The sequence below is a fragment of the Danio rerio genome, chromosome 16, assembly GCF_052040795.2.
Source record: "Danio rerio strain M-AB ecotype USA chromosome 16, GRCz13ab, whole genome shotgun sequence".
Classification (NCBI taxonomy): domain Eukaryota; kingdom Metazoa; phylum Chordata; class Actinopteri; order Cypriniformes; family Danionidae; genus Danio; species Danio rerio.
In genome coordinates, this window is record NC_141036.1 from 7,312,061 (window position 1) to 7,325,000 (window position 12,940).

The following is a 12,940-nucleotide window of genomic DNA, read 5'->3' on the forward strand; positions in this document are numbered from 1 at the left end:
TGTCTGGAAAAATATTCAAAGGCTTTTATCCTCACAAACCGCGCGGACGTAAATGCGTCTGACTGTTGTGATTGGCTAAAGCAGACGTCTCACGTCAGCACGTTCTAGACGTGCACGCGCTTATTACGGGAATCTTCCTTCTGCATTCACACAGCGCAGCATTCCGGCAAATTGCCGCTAATGTTACAACTTCTCTTTCCGGAAAATAGCCAGAACAAATTTACCGGTATTTTCAAAAAGGACCTGTTCACACATACAACCTTTCCGGAAAATTGCCGGCAATTTTCCGGAAAGGTCTGTATGTGTGAAAGGGGCTAATGAGTTAATCTTTTTGTCACAGTAAATACTAAATATTGAATATAATTTCCATCTTCAATATTTGGTGTCACATCATTTTGATGATCCCTTTAACACATTTTGTTGAATTTAAGTTACATTGCATCTACATGACAACTAATTCTCAATAGATTATTAGTAGACTGTTAGGTTAGGGTTAGGGTTAGTGTAAATTGACATGTATTGCAAAGCTTCTTATAGTCAGTTAAATGTCTGTTGAAGTAGCAGTATCAACATATTAAGCAGACAGTTTACTAATACCCAAATTTAAACTATAAAGTAATTAGCATGGAGTTGCAATGTATCTTTTAGTCAACAAAATGTGCAATAAGGACCAAGTGTTACCCAATATTCTTATTAGCTGTATATATTTATGAAAAGATGTAGTGGCATGCCTATTAAATTCTCCCATGAGGTTAAATTGTTACCATCTGAGTAATGTTCCTTTATTTGATGTTAATATTGTAGCTCCGTGTGAATGCACAGAAGTATCAAGACTTACTGTCGGAGAGGGCAGTCCAGTTTAGGGCCATCCAGCGCCGTCTGCTGACCCGATTTAAAGACAAAACTCCAGGGCCACTTCAAAACCTGGACACACTGATGGAGGGAACGTACCGTCAGGTAAGACGCTCTCTTTTTTGCACATGTTTTAAACTGATCATACTGAATCTCACCCATACCCTATGTCATTTGATTTGATCACCCCTTATTAAACTTTACGACTGACAATTAACAAAATGTGCAATATAATGTATTTCAATACTTTTAAAAGGGAATGTAACTTGCTCACTTTTTAACAATCTCATATTAATCTTGAGTGACTATAAAGTGGCTATTACTCGGGGTATGTTTTGTTGTACGTTTCAGATACACGTCTTTCAAATTGTCCATGTGGAGATAGATAGATAGATATGAGGCCAATCATCTGGTATTAATTTGAAAATGTCACTTCAGAACTAGTAACGAATGAATGTTTGGTTGCTTAATTGAACTTAACAGCTTGCGGTATAATGTAGAGTATTATATGAAAGAGTGTGATTGTCTGCATCTGGATTCTTTCTTCAGACAACTGTAGTATTTGGAAACTTTTATTGAGTTTGGTCCTTTGCCATAACACTTTCTGTTGGGATATTCTCAAGGGGATATTACTTGGCTAGAAAAACCTAGAACAAAGTTCTGCAGGAATTAAATAAAAATTTGATAATATTAATGATTATTATTGACCAGAAATGCAATTAGTTTTGACCAGTGTTGGGCACGTCCTTTTAAAAGAGTAATTAGTTATAGCTACTAGTTACTTCTCACAAATAGTAACTGAGTTTCATAATTATAAAAGTAACTGATTACTAGGGCCAGACAGAATCTGCGGACGTTTTTTGCTATTTTTGCAGAGAATTTTGGTAAAAATCTGCGGATTTTTGCGGAATTACTTTGGGAGTATCCAGCGGAGTATCATAACTAAAACCTTAATATATTAAATTAAAATTAATAAATAACTGAATAAAAACTGAATAAATTCAGATTTACACATTTACTCAAGTAAATAAACAGAATTTATAATGGGCTAAAAAATCTGTGGAATTCTGTGGAAAATCTGCGGAAAATCTGCGGAATTCTGCGCGCACAGATTCCATGTGGGCCTACTGATTACCAGGGAAAGTAACTATTACTAGTAACTAATTAACTAGTAACTAACTATAACTAGTAACTAAAAATAGAATGTCAAATGACTATAAAATAAACATAAAACATTGTACATTTCCTTAACTATATACAGTTGAAACCAGAAATTACACACACTCTAAAAAAAGGAACATAACCATTTTTTAAAAACAAATGTCTGATGTTAATCATACTAAATGTTTACTATTTTAGGTCCGTTAGGATTACCTAAATGATTTACTTTCCCTAATTGCCAGAATAATGAGAGAATTTGTTTTTGAGATTTTTTTTATTAATTTCTAGACAGTCAAAAGTTTACAGACATTTCCTTTATATTTATTTAGCTTTGCTTTTAAACTGTATAACTTTGGTCAAATGTTTTGGGTATCCTTCCACAAGTTTCTCACAATAGTTTGAAGGAATTTTTAGCCCAATTCTCCTGACAGAATTGGTGTAACTGAGTCAGATTTGTCTTGCTCGCACAAGCCTTTTCAACTCTGCTCTCAAATTTTCTATAGGATTGAGGTCAGGGCTTTGTGATAGCCACTCCAAAACATTCACTCTGTTGTCCTTAAAGCACATTTTAACTAATTTGACAGTATGCTCAGGGTCATGGTCTGTTTGGAAGACCCATTTGTGGTCAAGTTTTAATTTCCTGGCTGATGTCTTGAGATGTTGCTTCAGTATTTATACACAATGTTCTGTCTTCATGATGCCATCTATGCTGTGAAGTGGACCAGTCCCTCTTGCAGCAAAACAGCCCCATAACATGATGATGCTGCCCCCATACTTCACAGTTGAGATAGTGTTCCTAGGCTTGTAAGCTTTCCCCTTTGTCCTCTAAATGTAACACTGGTCATTATGGCTATTCAATTCAATCTTAGTTCCATCACAAGTTTTGACTAGTGATGCATGTTATGGATGTTTTTTTAAAACAAGTTATGCAATGTCAATTGTTCCAGACCTTTAACCTTAATAAAAATTGAGATTTGGACCTTTTAATGTAGACATTAAGAACAAGTCTTGAATGTGGCACTGCACAAACTCTAGAGGACTTGGGATGGGCATCCCCAGGTGGAGATAGAGAACAAAGAAAATAATTAGCATAGCTGGTGTTCATAGTGTATTTGAACAAGATATTAAATGTCAGTGCAAATATGAAGTGCTATAAATGAAAATAGAAGTTATAAAAACAAACATATAAAACATAGAAGTATTTCTAACAAAGTGCATGGTGCATTAAGATGAGCTAGTGCGTCCTACAGGTGGTTTGTCAATCCCACTCAGCTGCGGATAGATATATAGATGGATTTTAAAGATAGGTCTTTAATTTAGTTTTGAACTGAGAGAGTGTTTCTGAGCATCAGACATTATCAGGAAGGCTATTCCACAGTTTAGGAACCATAAATGAGAAGGCTCGACCTCCTTTAGTGGAGTTTGCTGTTCTGAAATAGTAAAGTCCCATAACTTGTCATTTGTTTTTTCGGTTTTGTTTTTTTAATATATTTTTTAAGTTGTGGTTTTGAAAGTGCTTTATAAATAAATCAAGTCGAGTTGAGAATTCACTGTTTATTCATGCAGATAGAGCGAAAGCCAAACGCTTCTAAATTCAGGTTCAGCGAGACGTCTTGAGGAAAAGAGAGACATGTTGAGGTCTACTGTATAGTGCACTGACCGTCTGTGTTTCCCACAAATATTTTTGCTAGTATGAGAGCTTTAAAAAGTCTTCTATGTGTGTGTGTGTGTGTGTGTGTGTGTGTGTGTGTGTGTGTGTGTGTGTTTGACTGAGCTGTGTGGCTCCCTGTAATTAGCAGTTGAAAGGTGAAGGTGGTTGGCCAGTGAATGACAGCTCACGGCGGGGCCCCTGCACTCATAATGGAGGCCTCTCTCCAACAGCCTTGATTTATTTGAGCCCAAATGGAGTGCTAAACAGGGCTAAATGCTGCTCAACACTGATCCTCCTGTCTGCGTGAGCTCTGCCATTAATGGCCAATGGCCTGAGATCTGGAGGTATGTGCTTCCATGTACATGCGTCTGTTTGATGCCAGGTTCAAAAGGGACTCTCAGGTACTACTTCTGTTTGTGTAACCCACGAAAGGCCTTAGGGAGTTCCTGTTTTTCTTCTCGCTTTTCTTTTTTTTTCGTTCTTTCCTTTTTCCCCTTCTTCATCAGCACATATACACCTCATTCATAGTCATGGAGGGCATAAGCACAAAGAAACATTGACGTTAGATTAGATCTGATTACCAAGGCTTTATAGCCCAATTCAACCGTAACTAGTAGAAATAGTGTAATCGTGAAATTAATGTTAATATTGTTATTAAAAATGGTGAGTGGATATTTTTGTATGCACATATGGCTGGAGATCATTGAGAGCATGACAGACTTTACATTTTTGATCCATTCAACCTCAATGAGAAATTATGTCATGTTTAAAAGAACATGATTTAAAATTAGTTAACTTAAGGCATTTCTCAATGTGTGTAGTTTCCATAAATAGCGTAGACTCCCTAGTATTTCACCATTTTTTTTTTTTGTGAGAAAAATTATTTTGTGCCGGTAATTCCCAGAAATTTGTGGACAATTTAGCATATATATATGTATGTGCTGTCAAAATTACTGCGTTAACACATGCAATTAATGAATTTTTTTATAATATTTAATAACATTTAAAAAATTCACGCAATTAACACAGTTGCAGTTTTTTTTCCTGTTGTGGCCGACGTGTGTTTATCATGCAAAGAAATATGGATAAGACCAAGGAAGTGCTTTTAGAAGGAAAGTTTCAGTGTAAAACAATTGATGTCGCAATACCAGCCTATCCAGCGTTTCCTCTAGAGATTCATCTAATTTCATATGTTTCATTTTTAATCTTTCAACTTTTGTTTTAATGGAATTTGATACCACATGCCGAACGGAAAGAAAAACCTCTGGATTTCGTGACTCGGTGGTCCTTTAAGGTAATCAAAAATCGCTGCTTACATGGTAGACTCTTAATAAGAGTATTATCTTAATCATATTAAAAGCGGTGTCCATGTAAATTTACACATGAAATCGCGAGCTGTCATAGACAGCGCATTCTGTCGTGTTTCCCCCTTAAATGCAACTTTTGTAAAGCGTCTGCTTAATGTTGCTGTGTCAGAATCCTTGTGAAATACAGCCATAATTAAGAACGCTCAGTTTAAGCAAATTTGATAAATGGAATCATGCATGTTGAATCTACTTTATAATTAATGTTCTCAACTCACAGCAATACAACTTTACAATGAGTACAATTGTTTGTTCAATACTTTATTATTATTATTATAATTTTCCAATTTTCATATTTGCGACGCCTGTATTTTGGCATTTTTTTCAGTCCACTTAGAATCCAACATGGAAATCAATTTCTTCTTTATTGGTATTGATTGTTTTGAAATTCAAATGGCATTTACATGCTTATGCTTTTATTTCTGTAATAAATATGGCTGTCAAGCCAGGATCTTGATGGTTTATTGTGGGTATGTTGTTTACATGAAGAAATCTGTGTTACAAGTTAAACAAAAATTCTAATAAACAATTATATTTTAAAGTTAAATAGTTTATGTCTTGCGTTTACGTTCATTTTACATTTGAATAGCCAAAATTACAAGTTTCAGTCTTTTGAATGTGATTAATTGCGATTAATTGCAAAAAAAAGTGTGATTAATTAGTTAATTTTTTTAATCGATTGACAGCACTAATATATATATATATATATATATATATATATATATATATATATATATATATATATATATATATATATATATATATATATATATATATATATATATATATATATACACTACGCTAGGGCAATGCAGTGGCGCAGTAGGTAGTGCTGTTGACTCACAGCAAGAAGGTCGCTGGTTCGAGCCTTGCCTGTGTCAGTTGGTGTATCTGTGTGGAGTTTCTCCCTGCATTCGCGTAGGTTTCCTCCGAGTGCTTCGGTTTCCCCCACAGTCCAAAGACATGCGGTACAGGTGAGTTGGGTAGGCTAAATTGTCCGTAGTGTATGAGTGTGTATGAATGTTTCCCAGAGATGGGTTGCAGCTGGAAAGGCATCCGCTGCGTAAAACATATGCTGGATAAGTTGGCGGTTCATTCCGCTGTGGCGACCCCAGATTAATAAAGGGACTAAGCCGAAAATTAATAAATGAATGAATAAATATGTTAATTGTGCACACTGAAACAATGACAATGACACAAATCATAAAAATAAAGCTTCTTTACAGTTGGGATTAAGCCAAAGGAACTTCGTTAAGTTTGACTAAAATTTAAATGTGATTAATCAGAAACATTAAAGTGTGAAAAACATGTGAAAAAATAATAAATTTGTAAGAGGAAAACATAAATAGCTGCAAGGCAAACTATAAATTTTTTCATTCATTAAATACATTTTCACTTGTTTTTCATTTATTAAAACAGGATTAAATGATTTATTCAGCGTAATATGCTTTGAAAGAAGCAGCGAAGTGCCCCTTGAGGCTTGGCTGAGAGTGCAGCACGTTTTCTAAACTGAGTTCTGACAAATTTACAAGCGAACAAAGGTGTCAAGTTTACATAACTCGGAGTGATTGGCTTTTGTGTAATTTGTGCGAAATGTTAATCTAAAAATTAGCTGTCTACAAAACCGTCAAAGCTGATCACTAGGCTGTGTTCAAAAGGCTTTTCTTTGGATGTTCCAGACTCTTTGTGACTTTGTGTCGCAGGTGTTTGCCCAAAGGCAGGCAGACTCAGTGGGGGAGCTGCTGATAACACATAGAGGTGCCTTCTCATTTCTGCATGTGTGTTTGTTTGTTAATTGGACTGAGGTGGACAGTATTTTTTCTTATTATATATTTTTATTATGCTTTTTCAAAAGTTAACAATACAGAAAATTAAAACTAAACAGCAAACTAATTAAAGTAAAACATACACACAGTATATAAAAATAAATAAATAAATAAACAAAAAAAGTAAATAAAAAATATAAAATATTATATATATATATATATATATATATATATATATATATATATATATATATATATATATATATTTATATATATATAATAAAAATAGAGGAGATACAGTTTAAACCTGTTACGAGCACTAGCGATCCAGCGATTGCAGATCGCAGGAGAAGTAAAAACAACACTGCTCTATCGAACTACAAGTCGCGTCATGCACCTTGCACACACCTGTTCCTTATCACCTGTTTGTTTGTTTTATGTTATTTGCCGCTCGGACTGACCATTCGCCTGTTATTGACCACTCTTTTAGATTTGGCTGTATGAAACGGCTTGTACCTGTATCAACCTTTGTCTATATAATGCTGCTTCTCAATAAGTTATGCAATTAAATCCGCAACTCAGTTGTCAGCGTCCCCGTACGTTTCGTCAAATCATATCATGTGGTACTGTTTTTATATAATTCAAAGCTTTTTAAAGGTGGACAGCATTTTTAATGCAGATTTTTGAATCTATATTTGTTTTAAAGCACTACATTTATTATATCATACTTAGATTATATCAACTCATTATTAGTGCTGTCAAACAATAAATTGCAATTAATCACATCCCAAATAAAAGTTTATATTTACAAAATATATTTGTGCGTACTGCGTATATTTTTGTATGTGTAAATGTATGTAGGACAATATTGTATAGAGTATTAGTTAATATTTATATGTATAAATATTTTTATTCCATGGTCTGTTAAAATTTCTGTACTCTGATTGGCTGGAGGGTGTGCATTATTTTCGTTGAAACGCACAGGTAGATCCAATCATTTTTGATCACAGTTCGAAATAAATGCAGTTCTCCCACACATCAGTCGTTACCATTGTAACTCACATGTGCTGAACAGGAAACCCATGAGGATGGCTAATGGTGGATGGGAAATGTGCAAAATTAGAAAAATACTCATTTGTTATGCAACAAAATCAAGTTTTAAGAGTTTTTCCAGCGAGAATGTAGTTATTTTAAAAGTCAAATCAGCAGTTCACGTATCAGGATAGCAAAACTTGCCTTGAACTCCTTACACAGCTCCCCCCTAAGAGAAGCTTTACTTAGGCCAGACCATCTCAGAACCTGCTGCTGGATGTCAGTGCACTCTTGCATTGGGAATTCTTGCATCTCTCAGTTGTTTAAACGTGATTTATCTTGTGTGTATTTAACGGTCAGTCTTTGGTCTTTTGAACCTCTTTATTTGTTCTCAGGTGTATTTTTTTGGCACAGCGCAAAGATAGATTTCATAATTAATTTATAAAATACATATTGAATATACATACAGACCGTCCTTCATCAAAGAAGTGGTAGAAAGTAGACAAAAGAAACACATCTAAACTCCAGATGTGACTGGGAATGTCTTAATTGTCCACCTGTGATTGGATTGATGAAATCGCATCTTAATATCCAACATAATCCCACTGCAATTCGTAACTTGAAACTTGATTTTCGTATGAATTCATACAATATTATTTGTACAATTTAGTACAATTTGCTCATCACCCAATGACGGTTGGGTTTTAGGGGTGGGGTTTGGTGCCACGCCTTCTTTTTAAAATCGTACAATTTCTTACGACTTAACTTGTATGAATTCGTACGAATTAGCCACTAAACTGATAACACGTAAAATACTTACGTTTTCTTGTGAGATCAGGCTGTAATATCAGGTATGAACAGGGCTGTAACTACTTTTTACAGTTTTTTTTTTAATAGTTTTACAGCACAACTGTAATTGTTAATTTATAGTGCACTTGTAAATTTTAAAGTATTACTAGCGACTAAAATGGCCACTAATACTGTAAATTTAACAGCATTTTTTTTTTACAGTGTACTCAACAAAGTAATACCGGCTAATCTAATAGTACTGTAAAAATGTAAATCAGTGAGTACAGAATACCTTTGTGTAATTCATTTGATTTACATTTTTACGTCTGTTTTTTCTGCATCCGCACATTTATGTAGGCTTATGTATGCATGTGTCTTTGATTCTGGGACCTTAGCCTTATCACAAGCATTCCAGTGTGTGCGTTGTATAAGCTGTGCAGACGAAAAATAAACAGCGAGAGCTAACTTTACTTTAGAAGGGCTTTATTGACACCAACAAACAGACTAGGTAGGAAAATCCAAGGGGGAAGTAAAAACATTCTAGGGGCCAGGAAGAGATCATGTAGGAGCAGAGAGGGATTGTGGTCAGGCGGAGCAGAGTTTGGAGTCAGACAAATGTTCAAATAAGTGGTACAGGTAGAAAGCGGAGTTACTGTAAGGTAGAATAAGGTCAGGGACCAGAGAACCAGGGCCGGAAAAAGGCAGGCTTAACACTGTCTTCACTGACTACTGTATAGCCCAGGGGTTCTCAAATTCTGTCCTGGTGCTCTGGTGTCCTGCAGATTTTAGCTCCAACTTGCCTCAACACACCTGCAAGGATGTTTCTACAAAGCCTAGAAAGAGCTTGATTAGCTAGCCCAGGTGTGTCTGATTGGTGTTGGAGCTAAAATCTGCAGGACACCGGCCCTCCAGGACTGAGATTGAGAACCCCTGGTATATGTAATGTGTATTTATATAGCGCATTTATTGTGTATGGCCGTACACCCAAAGCGCTTCACAATAATGAGAGGGGGGTCTCTCCACACCACCACCGGTGTGCAGCATACACTTGGATGATGCGACGGCTGCCACAGGACAACGGCGCCAGTGCGCTCACCACACACAAGCTATTGGTGGAGAGGAGAGACAGTAATAGAGCCAATTCGGTGGAAGGGGACGATTGGGAGGCCTTGACCGTAAGGGCCGATAGAGGGACTTTGGCCAGGACACCGGGGTTACACCCCTGCTCTTTCATGAGAAGTGCCATGGAATTTTTAATGACCACAGAGAGTCAGGACCTCGGTTTAACGTCTCATCCGAAAGACGGATATATATTTCCATTCCCTCTCTGTCAGTTAAACATAACTGTATGTACAGAACTGCTGTAACTCCTGAACTTTGAATTGTTCCCTTGAAACCATGAAAAATTAAAAATGTTATACTTATTTTTTAGTATAAGTCATATACGCACATATCTAGCAAAGGTTTCTCCATTAATCAACACTAAAGTTGCTATACATTTAAATGTGCTGTATGTTAGTTCTTGACTCTTCTAAATCATACAAATACCATAATGTTTGCAGATATTTAAGAAACCTGTTACGTAAAAATGTTTAGCACTTGAAAATGTGCGTATCGTGTCAGAATGTTTGTCTTTGCTTTGATCTGTGGAACTCAGCCTACTGCCAGTTTACCCAATTATATTTTAGGTGCCATATTTTATTTTAAAAATAAGAGACCAGGGCTCGACAATAAGGACTGCCCAATGGCCTAGGGCCAGCATGCAAGATGCTCGGGACAGTAGACAGGATGGTTAATGGCCCGATCGGACCAGTGCTGCCTTGTCACTAAAGTTTAATTCGGCTCAGACTGTCTGTCAGTTGCGTGCAAATTCAGTTTTGGGTGCATTTACACCTAGACGTTTGTCTCGTTTGGGCGGTTTGTTTGGCATGAACCCCGCAAACGCGACCAAATCAATCGGTCAGAGATCACCTGAATAAGGTGGTCTCTGCTGGACTAAAAACGAACTCTGGAGCGGATTGATTGTAGTGAGAAAGCAAAATGATCCAACAAACTAATGAATAAGGCTCTATCACAGTGTATTATGGTTGTGTAATAGCTATATATATATAAATGGCTATATGAAAAGGGAATTATGAGTAGGGCAGGATGTCATAATTTTTCCATATTTTAATCTTATCATATTTTGTATTAGGCCTATTGTTTTGTTCACTTGTGCACTGAAACCTCAAAAGAAAGATCAAGATTGATCTGCTTCATGATCTGACTGCAGCCTTGGTTCATCTGTTATTTCTCTTCACAATTAAATCTACAATGCATACTTCTACACAACGTTTTTTTAAATATATATATATATATATATATATATATATATATATATATATATATATATATATATATATATATATATATATATATATATATATATACACACATATATATATATACATATATATATATATATATATACACATATATATATATATACATATATATATATATATATATATATATATATATATATATATATATATATATATATATATATATATATATATATATATATATATATAGATAAATAGGGGCCAGTGAAAATTTTGGCAGATCAAGTAAAAATCTTAATCTCTAGCCCAATCAGTCCAGTAGAAAAAATCCTTAACGTTGTCCCTGGAGACAGATTCAGAGGTACACAAATATATGAGATGGTGTTTTAGCAAATAATAGCAAATGATATAAATATTCTAAATGTAAACATTCGCTGAGCAGCTTGCATTGTAAGGCTCTATCGTCAGGGACATTCACTTCTGTTGGTGTCATCAATCTTGCAACCAGCGGAGTCTGAGGAGGGACCAGGTGAAAAAAAAACTCTTTAATATTTGAATTTGGACTGCAATACCTAGGTTAACCACTAGGCTGTCAATCCTACATACTGTTAAATACTGTTAGAATACACAAGACATGTCACTCATATAATTTAGAACGGGGAAAAGTGTTACGGTCAGTAATGCAAATGAAGCCCTGCCTTCTAGTACAGGAGCCAATCATCGATCAATATTGACTGACGATTCTCAGGGGGAGGGGCTCGGATCAGATGTGAGTTTTTGCAGATTTCGTGTGAGTCGAACATTTTGAAATGAAATTAAAGAGACAGTTGTTTAATTTTATTAGTGATTTCTTATATGAGATTTAATTGTAAGCTTGGCAAGCCATTTTGAAGAATTTGATGTTTCTCCATTCAAACAGAATGCCCAAGACACGTTTTAAAGATGGCTGCAGAGTAAATTTGCTTGCCTTCAGGGCACATTGAAACTACATACTGACTGAGCTTTGCACACTTGCAGATACTTCTATTATGAGCAGTAAAGTTATCTACACTGTACAATGAATCTCTTATTTGCATTGCATCTGCACTGTGTTGTTTATAACGAATGGATTCTGACTAGCTTGAAGACTTTTTAGAAACTATATTCTGACTACCTGTCACATGAATCACTTATCGTTCATACATCAGTGCGTAGCTTTTTCTCTGAGTTTATTTTGCTTTCGCGTGTTTGTTCAGTGTGAAATTTATACTCTTGACTATGTGGGAGGCGTTCGGTCGGACCACCTGTAGCCTTTGGCACTGTGTCAGTCATGACAGCTGCATGGGATTTTGGTTTTATTCACCGTTAAGCAAGGCTCCGGTTTGGGTCTGAGCAGTTAGCAGAACGCTTGAGCGCCTGCCAGGTTTTCAGTCCTGTTTCGGGAGGTGAAGCAGAAGTCCAGCCACAAGCGACTGCAGGGTAGCTGGGAGAGCAGAGCAAATTGGCACGTTTATGCACCACAGATTTTGCGGCAGGCTCTGTAAACGGTCACTTTCACATTCTGTCTCAGGCAGTGCTCTTATATCCGGCATATTGCCAGAAACAATTATCCGTAACGTTCTACATGCACGGTTTAAGCGAGTTCATGTTGATGATGGTGAATGGCAGCCATTTCAATTTCAATTCATACATTTTATGGTGTCTGTAAAATGTCTTGTACCTTCTGTAAATTGCATGTTGGAAAAACTAGTGAATCTGACCTAAGCGTATGAAGTTCGGTTGCAAGATTCTTCATTTTAAGGATCAAGTTGCTTGTTTCTTTATTGCATTTTTGCTTATCTACAACATTGAAAATAATGTATTTTGAGTGTATAATGAAGCAAACAATGATAATATATGAGCATGTATTTTTGATATCTCGGATTGTTGGGATTTCATTGTATCAGTTGGTGAATAAATAAATGAGTGAGTGATGATGATTTACTTGTGATTCTTTAAACAAATTTGCTCTCTCTAAATATG

General features: G+C 35.8%; 1 protein-coding gene across 8 annotated transcripts in view; it reads left to right on the forward strand.

Annotated features, from left to right (window-relative positions):
- The window catches only part of bbs9 (Bardet-Biedl syndrome 9), a 186,790-nt gene that overhangs the window by 66,020 nt on the left and 107,830 nt on the right, over positions 1 to 12,940 (forward strand). For all 8 annotated transcript variants that reach the window (XM_087286582.2, XM_087286577.2, XM_087286583.2 and 5 more), the window contains one exon: positions 805 to 957. In XM_087286582.2, the coding sequence (XP_087142708.1) occupies positions 805 to 957 (153 nt within the window). The remainder of the gene's footprint in view (positions 1 to 804; positions 958 to 12,940) is intronic.